The sequence below is a fragment of the Egretta garzetta genome, unplaced genomic scaffold (genome assembly GCF_000687185.1).
Source record: "Egretta garzetta isolate BGI_Z169 unplaced genomic scaffold, ASM68718v1 scaffold16, whole genome shotgun sequence".
In the NCBI taxonomy this organism is placed as follows: Eukaryota; Metazoa; Chordata; class Aves; order Pelecaniformes; family Ardeidae; genus Egretta; species Egretta garzetta.
The window spans coordinates 5,328,536-5,339,664 of record NW_009260022.1 but is presented as its reverse complement, the minus strand read 5'-3'; the positions used below and the strand labels follow the sequence as shown (position 1 = coordinate 5,339,664).

Sequence of the window (11,129 nt, the reverse complement as noted above, 5' to 3'; positions counted from 1 at the left end):
GGCGGGGAGCCCGACTCGCTGCCTTAGCCGCGCCGTCAGCAAGTGCCCCGCCATGGCCGCGCCGCCCTCCCGAGCAGTTTAGGTCCCCGCCATGGTCCTTGCCGGTGTTTCAGATCGCGTCTGATCCAGGCGGGGCGCGGATCGGTCCGGGGGGCTGCGCCTCCTCGCCCTCAGCTCCAAAATGCCATCCAAAGAGTCCTGGCCGGGGCACAAAGCGAATAGGTCCGCGGTGCACAACTCGAAGCAGGAGAGCCGTCAGCAAGATTTGTTGATCGCAGCCCTGGGGATGAAACTGGGCGCTCAGAAGTCATCTGTGACGATCTGGCAACCTCTTAAACTCTTTGCTTATTCGCAGTTGACATCGCTCGTCAGAAGAGCAACTCTGAAAGAAAATGAACATATTCCAAAATACGAGAAGATCCATAACTTCAAGGTAAGAAATTACGCTACTTACTCGTTTTTAAGACACGAGGGCTATAGCTTTTATTTTAAAATGGGTCCAGTGTTGCAAGGAAATAATATATATGCAGACCGTGACTTTCTGGGAACTTAAATGCTTCAATTAAATCTCATTGCCGGTTAAATCAATTAGATATCTTTAGAACATATCAGCAGAAGAACGAGGATTTTGTTGTTGACTGCTTGTGTGCATGTATTTGTTTCGGTTGTATTTGCCGTGTCGAGGTTACCTCTCTTATTTAGAATTGGTTTATAGCGAGGGAGATGCTGAAGGTGAGAAAAAACTGGCAAAGTTTCCTTTCACTCCAAATGAACATAGTGCAGTTTTACTTATGATGCTACGATGCCAAAAAACCTTTTAGATCTGTGATTAGAGGATTAAACTGATCTTGTCTCAGTTTGTCGCTGGTAAATAGCTTTGGAGGTAAGCAGCATGTTCTGCCGCATCTGGATTGAGCAGATGGTCTGCATTTCCCTTAGTTTCTGGCTTTTCTCCTGTGTTAATGAATCGAGCGTGTTGAAAGCAGCATGGCTTATACCAGGGGGCTATTGGGGCTGCTGGCATTAGCAACTACCTTGTGGTTTATTAAAATTTACTTAGTCTTCTAGGTAGCTTCTAATCATTGTTTTAATTATTTTAAATAAACTATGCTCTTTGGTAAGAGAGACACGTGTCAATACAACATATGCATGTTTTGTGTCTGTAATAACTGTCCAGTAAGGATTTAGTAATTTAACCTTTTGGCAGTCAAGTGCATCGCGTAACAGGCAGCCTTTATTTGAATTGATGTCATACTGAATTCCTGTAGACGATGGTGCAAACTTCATATATAGTACCTGAAGCCCAGATTTTATCTTTAATGTGTGTTTTTTCCCCCATGTAGCTTTTGCTTTTACTTATTTTATTTATGTTTTAGGAGAAGGGGAAGTCATTAACACAATACAGGCATCTGAAGATATAAGCATCTGTTAATTGTCTCTTATTTTTCCAGTTTTGCTTTCCATCACACACATGTGCATGTGTGAGCGTACACGTGCGTGCACATATGTATGTTTACCTATTGTCCATCTGATTTTATTTAAACCACTTTTTGGCTTTTGAGTTCAGATAATCACTAAAATCGGAAACTTTATATGATCAGGATGTTGTTTGACTTGAGTTCTTCAATAAAGCACGTATTTGAAAATCACGTACAAAATGTTATATAAAAGAGTGTTTAATATGAACGCTTGGTGTAAAATAATCCTGCTGGCTGTCAGTTAAATGCAGAGCATTTTTTCACAGGCTCCTGACGTGTCCTGGAGATCTGAAATGTCTCGCAACTTATATTTATTCCTTAGGGTTTGAAGATAATTCTTGCAGATGCCAGCAGACAGCGATTTTCCATGTACTACAGTGTATGTAGGATAATACGTAGTTAGTTTTGCGCACATCTGTATTCCTGAGTTGCTTTCCATTTAACAGCCTGAAACACAACTGTTTTGAAAGCAGATAACCTGATTTTCATTGGTTTGGGTGTGTTTGTTTGTTTTTCTTCCAGAAACTGTTTCTGGATAGTTTGGAAGCTGTGAGTTTTCTAGTCTTTTTTCAAAACCAAACTGTATGTCTGATCCAAGGTCATAGCTACAGCACAAACTTTCCACACAGATTGTTTGCTTTAGAACAGTTGTACTGCAGTTCCTTTATACATACAGTTGCCAAAAAAATACACCTTGAGAAGTAACTCTTATTTTCGTAAGTCAGTGAAATGCAGCCACCTTACGCAGATACTTACTGCTATAAAAACGTAGAAGGGATCAAGCCCCTTAGCCCTTGAAGGGTGCACAGCAACCAAGCTACCCGCTGAAGGAATCCTGCTGGCGTTCACGAGCTCCAAATGTGGCCACCGTCGCCTTTTTTAAAAAAATAACCATAAGCCCTTCATAACTACTGCGTTACGGATCTGAAATGAATGGCCGCCATTAGCTCATGTGCTTCTCTCTCTTACCATTCCTTGCATCTGTCAAATTTTTCTTCTCACATGTATAGACATCATCATTTAAAATGTCCGCAGAAGCCTCCTAGGTTGCCTGCTGAGCAGCAAATGTGCCACCCATGTGGGAAGGAAGGAAATGTCAGCCCCAGAGTCTTGAACCTAGACTTTTGAAACAAAACAAGAAAAGACAACCCAGAAATGAAATAAATTTATATAATTCGGCTAACCAACAGTGACTGCTGTCCCCAGAGGCTCCACCGGCAAAAAGGAGGACGCCCGCCGCTTTGTACTTCTGCAGCTAATCTTCTCTTCGTTATACAGGCACGAGGTGACCGATAGGACCCCTAACCCTCTCCCGGCAGCTTCTTTGATCAGTCCCATCGCTAGTCACAGAAATGAAGGCGTCTCAGAAATCCTTTTATACTGGAAATACTGTAACATCCCCGCAGAGGGAGGAGAAGTGGAGAATCATTAATGCACAACAACTGCCGCTGTTGTCTTGGAGAAGGGAAGAAGATGGCAGCAGCCGCTCCAGAGGCGAGGCGGGCTGGGGTTAGCAGACGCCCCAGAGGCTTGGCCACAGATTAGGAGACCTCAATTCTCCCTCCAGCCCTGCACCTCCTGTCCCCGTGGGGTGGGTAGGTGGGGACGCAGGTAGAGTTTGGACCCTCAGACTCTGTTGTCTCTGTCACAGCTTAGGTAGAGGAACACAGTGGCAGAGAAGCAGCGCAGCGATAGTCCTCACAGGGGTGCAGACGCCTAGGGAAGGGGTGAACACACAAGCTGCTTTTAACTCTTAAATCGTCAAGAGGTCTCCTGAATAAATCCGTTAATCTATGTTTTGCTCCAAGGGTTGTTTGAGGGAAGAATGTAGAAGAATGTAGTTCTGCTAGGAGTGCTGACACGGCTGGGTTTTTGAAAGGTCTTAATCTTACTTAAATCTCCTGGAATGTGAGTTGTCTCTTGCCTGAAGTGAGGAGGCTGGCTAGTCAGGGGGATGGGGGGCCCTGCGGGCAGAGCTGGCCAGGAATGGTCTCCTCCAGCTCCGTAATATTCTCCTGACTGGGGAGGTCTGGTCTCTCATGAGCACATCTCAAGTGCAAATACAGAGTGGCTGAATTCTCTTAAATTAATCTCCATAAGTAAAGAAAGGGATGATGATTTATAAATGTCAGATCTGACTGAGTTTTTAATGCCTGTTCCTCAGGATAAGAGCTGGGTATTAAATATATATATATATATATATATATTTAAGCGTATTTGGGCTTTTTTTAATTTATAAAAAGTTTTCAATTGATCTTTCTAAATCTAATACAAAAGATTAATTTTCTCTTAATTCAAATATATCAGCTAAAAGAGGTCTACATTGTTTGACACAGCATTTTATTTAATTGAATAATGGGATTTGAAGGTGAGCTAGGACCTTGAGTGTGACTTGATTGAGTCTGTCTATTTGCATATTTGATTTCTTTTGCTTTCCCTCCATATACTCTGCTTTTCTGAAATCCAGCACACCGAACAAGATCTCTTGTAAAATGAATCATCAGACCAAATCAGGACAGGCACTTCACCGTCCTCAAAATTTCAGCCCCATCTTCTTTCACAGACAGGCTTTTCCTTTCTTTGAATTTCTTATCTATTATGGGGAAGGAATCTCCCCAGACTCTCTGGTACACGCGTATCTATATGGACACATGTGTGTGTGATGGTTATCAAGTTCGTTCTTCTACCTGATGTAGATGAACGATAGCATCTCCTGTCTGGAAGCTCTGAGAGGCCTGTGGGGTGCTCTTTGAAGTGCTGACAAGGAGCATAGTTGAAGCCAGTGGTGTTATTTTCTTGCAAAAAGAAGCTTTATCATTGGGAAAAGTTCTGTAACATTTCATAGAAGTGGATTTATACCTAATCGTTCCCATAAATTTATTCTACAGCTGGACTCTACCAATAAGAATGTTTTTTTTCTGTACCTGATAAATCTCATACTTGCTCATCTTGTCCCCAAACCGCAGCAACTGTGATATTGTATTTTAATTTACAAGCTTTCTTACCTAGCTGATATCTGGTCCGTTCAAGATCTGGGCACCTCCTGGGCAGGCAGCTGAAGGAGAAGCTTCAGGCAACAGCAGGAACCTCAGATTTGAGGGGAAAGGGGGCCTGTGGCAAGGTGCCATGTGGATTAAAACGTGCCTGGTTGGTTTTGGAGAGGAGACCCAGGGGGGAGCTCTGGGTTGGGATGTGTGAGGTGGGTTTTGGGCCAAAGGACTTACACAGCAGGGGAACCCAAGCTGGGTTTAAGGTAACCCATCTCTTCTCTCTCTGGTGAGGCAGTTTTTGTTAAGGTACTGAACACACACGATTCCCCTTGCTCAATTCTCCGGACTCTCCCTCTTCGCATGTCCTCATCTCTCCATCTCCCCCCTACATCCCATAGCTTTTTGCTGTTTAAAAAAAAAAAAAATCTGCCCATTGAGGTACCTTCTGCCCTGAGTCCATCCTTATCTGACAGAACATCTTCTGCACTTCTTCCTCACCTGATGCCGTGCTTTGGGCTTGGGCACTGACCTCGCTCCTTTGCCTGCTGTTTGTGTGGCATTGGAGGAGACAGTAAAACTGAGCTTGGGAAGTGTTAGTGGCAAGGAGGGCAGTCACGGAAGAGGAGCATTAGCTGGGAGTTATGGGATGATAGCTTAAAAGGAAGAAGGAAGGGAAATTTTGAGATTAACAGCAAGAAATCTCCTGGGTAGTGAACCTCATTAGTCAGCGCAATAACCTCCCCTTCATTTGGCAGAGCTGACTAAAATGAGCCTGGACAAAACACCTTAAAGGTCTTTAGGCCCTCCAGCTTGTGTGACTCAGGGCCTTGGGGGGTTTTTAGCTCCCTTGGCTGGTTATGGGTATTCCTTCAGACACCTCTGGCTCCCAATGACTTGAGCTGGCAGAGCACTCTGCAGGTGTTTCGTAGCTGCCGATAGTCCAAGGTATAAAACCACTCTTCTGCTTGGATTAGTGCTGTGGTGCTTCACTGAAGCAAGACGGTGTCCGTGCCTGTGCGAGCTGGACTGAAATCTGTGTTTCCATGCATCATTCTCCCTAGGATGCTGTGTCATTTCTCTCTTGCTCTTCAGAAAATAGGTATGTCTCCAGAAGACTATTTTTTGCTATCTTTCTGTGCAGTATTTGGTACTGTCATGCTGTTTCTTAGCCGCTATCTTACTAATGCCTGAGACGGCACAGTCAATTAGTTGTAATAAATAACAGTTGCAAGGCTGCTGGGTGAATCGGGGAACATTCAGAACATAATTCCCTTTCACGCCAACACTTCTTCCAGAGAGGAGAGATGTTTTTTCCACAGTTGCTTAAGCCAAGTCAGCAGAGATGCTGATGAGTCTTGTTTGCTGAGATTCCTCATCTCCCTCCTCGACTGAAGCAACATCCTGGGTTTCTCTTGGAGGGTGACCCATTTTAAAGGCTGAACGGGGAGTTCCAGAGCAGAGACAACACGCTTTTCCAGAAATAACTGGGGGTAGAATATAGCCTTAAACGTGCACAAAATGGAGGCTTAGGTGAGGACCAGTCTCTACTGGAAAGGCTTTGCCAGTATAGACTCAAGCATCACTTTAATGGAGAGACCACTGATGTTAACATGAGTTACTCTGCTGGTGAAATTTGTACTGCTGCTTTGAAACAATAAGTTAACCTGGCCCTGGTCCAGATTTTACTGGTGTAATTGCATCTGTGCTAGGTGCTTTGCTAGTGTAAAAAGTCATAGCAAATTGCTTCCATGCCAAATCTTACTCTAACAAGAGCTGCTCAGCAAAGCCATGCCTGGACACTGGGAAACGGGGAGATGGGCAGTGCAGAAGAAATGCTGCGAAAAGACCAGAAAGTATAACAAACTCTTACTATATTTATATTAAGCAGAGCCATTTTTCGGTAACTTCTAACATGAACTCATTTCTATTTCTGATCTTCTGAAAACTGGGGCAGATGCCGATTTGGGGTGAATTGGCCTAGCTCTGCTGAAAAGAGGATGCTGATTTTTATTAGGTATGGACCTGGCACTGAGCGTATTTTCAAAGCATCTTTAAGTGAGTCACTGCACTCAAATGAATATTCAGAAAGAGAGCTGGGTGCCTCTAGCACGGTCCCCAGGGAGAGTCCCTGCGCATTCTCACAGATAAGAAAACCTCAGGAAATTTGATGTTTCTTTTAGACTCCCAGTACTTGAGGGAAAAAAATGTTCAAAGGCAGGGAAAATATCTGGAGAACAAAACTGGAGAAAAACTTCCACAAAACTTCTGAGAAGATCTCATCAGCTCTGTGTTGCTGCTTCTGAAACGCGTAGTGTATTATAAGACAGTTCAAGCCAGAAAAGCTTTCAGGCATTGACAGATTTTAGTCTCCTAAGGTATTTATTTAATGCTACTTTTACTTTTTTACTTTTTTCGGAAAAGCCAGGGCTTTTTCAAAGCAGATTCCAAATAGCACAACATTATTAAACCCTTTCTGGTTCCTTAGTGCTAGTCTCTGGCTTCAAGCTCTGCCTCTGTTTAAAAGAAAAAAAAAAAGCCTTTTTTCTAAATCCATGATTTATTGAAGCTGCGATTCCTTCCCACCACACCAATTGTTTTATTAGTCTCCAGATGTGGATCCAATGAGTCTTCCATGTGGACAACCCCAAGAACAGACCAGCTCATGTCTGTGGTGAAGCTTAGAAATGCTGTCCTGGGGAGGACTGGGAGTTTGCCTCAAGGAGCACATAGCTCATGTCGCGCTCTCTCATCATCAACAGGTTTTCCTCCAAATTAGCTTTAGCATCACTGCAAAAGCATTTCTTCAGGAATCTCTTGGGCTTTTATAGTCTGTTTACATCATTACATATATTATATTCACATCATTACATACAGCATATCTAATATGTGTATATATACAATTTTAATTCTAAGGATTTTATTCAATTTTCACCTGTAGTTTCAGAATTTTTTTGCATGGACACAGGTATCAAGTAACTTGGGCGTGGAATAAAATGGACAATAATCCAGTTTTTAGATACCAGTTTAAAGCCAATCTGCTATTCCATCCTGAAAGAAAGGTGGCCATTTTCATTGAATTTACAAGCAAAAAAAAAAAGCCAACAACCTGCTACTCTCCGTTTTTTTGCTTTGGCTCTCGCAGCGCATGACCTAACTGCAATTTCCAGTCATTCCCATCTCTGCTGACATGATCAGCGCAAACCAGAAAGTAAACAAGAGCTGACAGCACTTCTGGCTCCAAGTGGGTGAGGACCTGGAGGAAGCTTTGCCTGCTCAACATTCGTGTCAGCGTACCCGCTGGTGATAGCGATGCTATTTATACTCCACGCTCTGAACCACGCGGCGTTCAGCCAGCATCTCTCCTCTCAGGAGCTGCTGGACAAAGTCACTGGGGCGGTCCCAGGCTGGCTCCCCACGTTAACACCCCAGCTGGTCTGGGCAAAGTCAGCTCTCGTTTTGGGGAAGGTATGTTCCAGTGGTCGCAGTTACTGTCATTTCTGTTACACCTTTGCGTGAACGTGATTGTCTTGCAGATAAGGCTCTGCCGCGTGGGTTGTCATGGCAGTCTTTTAGCTTCTCAGCTTACTCAGCAGCAGCAATATTTGCCTCACAGGAGGAATATCATGTGCTGGAGTATTGGGAGTGCTTGAGACCCTGGTTTTAGAGGCACTATCTAATTATTGTAATATATGCAATGATTAAATTGAAGCATTGCCCAAACTGATAGTCATGTCGGTTGACTTTCTGACTGGTATCTCTTCTGTACCCTTCACGTCCAGGCAATCTCTGCCTGGACCAGGGATGGATGAAAAGGGCATGCCTGTTGGGTGCCAGCATGGGCATGCTCACTGCCTGATAAAACCAGCTGTGACAGGGAAGACAGACAATAATAATACAGGCAGAGTTCATTGTTTTAATTGAGACTTACGATGTCTCCCATATCCAATTAAAAGCTTGGTAGAGTTCCAACAGGCGGAATTCAGTTGATGGAATTGCAAATCAGCTAGGACCACTGAGCTGACAGCCTTCATCAGCAGTGTTCCGTCATCCTTGGGAATTTGTTTGAAAGACAGTATAGCCAGCAGAACTGTACCTTTGGAGCACCACGCAGTGCAAATGTTGGATGTGTGGCATTTATTCAGTCCCTGGCTGGCCTGGTCTCCTCCCTGAGCACCAACAAGGCTTCCACCCAGAGCCTAGGACTCTGGTAGCTGGAGAGCTATGATCCAGAGAGCCGGATCAGTAATGGCTTTTTCCATCCTTTTTCAAGTTGATGTATTTCATCCCAACACAGATGGTAGTGCCTGAATTTTCCAAACCCCATTATTCTTACCAGCAGTTCAGCATGGAGGGCCATGGAAGAAGCAATGCTGCTCTATACAGAGCATGGGTCCAGATGGAGCGGGCATTTGGTGAGACCATGGCAGCAGCCTCTCAACAGGGAAGGCTTTTTTGTACACTGTCACAAAAAATTTTGTTTTCTCTGTTTGGTGTCAATTTTGCATATCCATAGTTTGTCAGATCCAGCTTTGCCTTCTTCCCAGGAGTGGCTTTGCTAAAGCTCTGCTGATCCACTGTGTTCTTTCACATCATGTTTGCACAGCACGTTGCTGATATTTCCTCATTCTTTTCCTCCCTGCCTTGACAAGTGGTACAATGTAAGTCTCCCAGTTACGAATACTAATTGTCTGCTGGCTCATGCGTGGTTTTCAGATAGCAATCAAGGCTAGCTGAACAACTGCCTAGTGAAAACCAAAAGCATAAGAAATAAGTGGAGTTACAAGATAACGTGGGTAACTAGCTTCAACAGTGACCTTTATGGAGCCAGAGAAGTGATGGTGGAAGATCTGCTTGAGGAGTTCGCAGCTTGTGGTAAAATCAGTTGTCAGAGCCACCGGATCATTTTTTATTTGATTCTCCTCAAACTTTGTTTCTTTTTCTAAGAATGTTTTCATTAAACGAAAAAAAAAAACCCAACCTAAATCCTCTAACTTTTATAGTTATTAATCACAGGAGCTAAGGTATTTATTTTTCCCTGTGTATAAGAAAATGTCTTTCAAGCCTAAGCAAAAAACTGTCCTCCTACGTAAGATCACAGTAGTTAAATGTTTATTATACCTTGCAGGTGTTGTGGGAGAGATCAAAATAGAAATACCTAGGTGTAAGCTCAACATCAGGCTCTCCTCTTAGCTCAGATTCACAGGACAGCTTAGTAATAGGATTTTATATAGTTTTTTTAAGCGGGTGTTTTCCTTTAAAATTATCTAGATTTTTCTTTTAAATTGAACATTTCCCCTGGGATTTTACAAATTAAAATTAAAACCAGTTTGTCTTGCTCTCCCACTCACCCTTTTTCCATGTTCTTAAAAAAAATCACTCACAGTTGAAGCCTTATGGAAAGAGAGAGAAAGAGATTCTTGGGGCGGGAGTGAGAATGGAAGGGTTGGGAGATATAAAGCCACAGTTGGCAATCCTGCTCTCTCACATTTTATAAGACAGTAAAATCTGCATATGGCAGATGCTCTTTTTATAAGGGGAAAGAAACCCCTTGTAATTTAAGTCAGGATCTCTGGGATTCTGCTGGGTGTGTTTTCAGAAATTTTTCTGGAAAGCACGTTTTAGTTTTGAAAACAAGCAAGTCGCTTGGCAGATTTTTAGAATGGGGAATTAAATATAAAAATCAGAATGCTATATTAAACAATGTCATGTAAAATATGCAGTATTGTTCGCAGGTGCTGGCTCCTGAACTAGCAAAAGGATGCAAACGTGTTTCTTCTTAGCATGCTGCCAGGTCCCGCTCCACAGGTTGAGACAGGATTAGAGGCTGTCCTGACCTCAGAAGACCAATTTTTCGCTATTTTCTGGCATCGCTTACTGTGTCTGATTTCATTTCCAGAGATGGTGTGTATTCAGACCAGCGCAGGGTTAGACGTCCAGTCCCGCTCTGTGGTAGTGGGAAGATTTAACGCTCCAGCACCACTGAGTTCTGGGAAAGGACAGCACCACTTAGAAACCCCAAAAGAGGCTTCCTGCAGGGTGGTGTGCACTGGGGGCGGTAGGACATTACGGCCTTTGGGCCTCCTAATTAATATTGCCAGAGAACCTCCCCACTGCATGTCAGATGAAGGACAAAGCAAGGTAGAGCATTATGGAACATAGAAAAACCTACCCTCTGCTTTTAATTTGTTTTGAGTTTGCAATCAGAACACTGGATAAGAAAGAGTAATTTGGATGGGGCAGTGTAAAGCTGAGCAGGCTCTGGATAAATCTTCCAGCAGAGAAGTTAATTTCTTAACTGATGATATGGAAAGGCATTTCAGTATTTGGATGAAGCACAGATGCATGGGACGAGAGAACAGTGCTAATGATGCTGAGACAATGACCCCGAAGGGCAAAATCAATCTTGATCTTGTGAAGGGTGACCAATGCATGCAGTGTTGGTAGGGAAGAGGAAAGTCTGTTTTGTCCTTGTCATTCTTAAGTTGATGAGTCATGTAAACTTCTCTGAGAGGTGAGCTGAGAGCCAGGATAATGTCAGGGGAATTGGCCCTAGTAGAAAGGTAATTTTTTTGTATCTAGGTGGATAATTGTTATAGAAACATAAGAGAAACCGAGCTCATAAAAAAAATAATAATAAAAAAATAAAAATGAAGAGAGTCAA

The 11,129-nt window shown here is 43.3% G+C and overlaps 1 protein-coding gene across 1 annotated transcript in view; it reads left to right on the top strand.

Moving 5' to 3' along the window:
- Positions 1-181: 181 nt before the first annotated feature.
- CHN1 (chimerin 1) overlaps positions 182-11,129 on the top strand; it is a 32,486-nt gene continuing 21,538 nt past the window's right edge. Inside the window, exon 1 of the mRNA XM_035896234.1 lies at positions 182-433. Coding sequence (XP_035752127.1) covers positions 182-433 — 252 coding nt within the window. The remainder of the gene's footprint in view (positions 434-11,129) is intronic.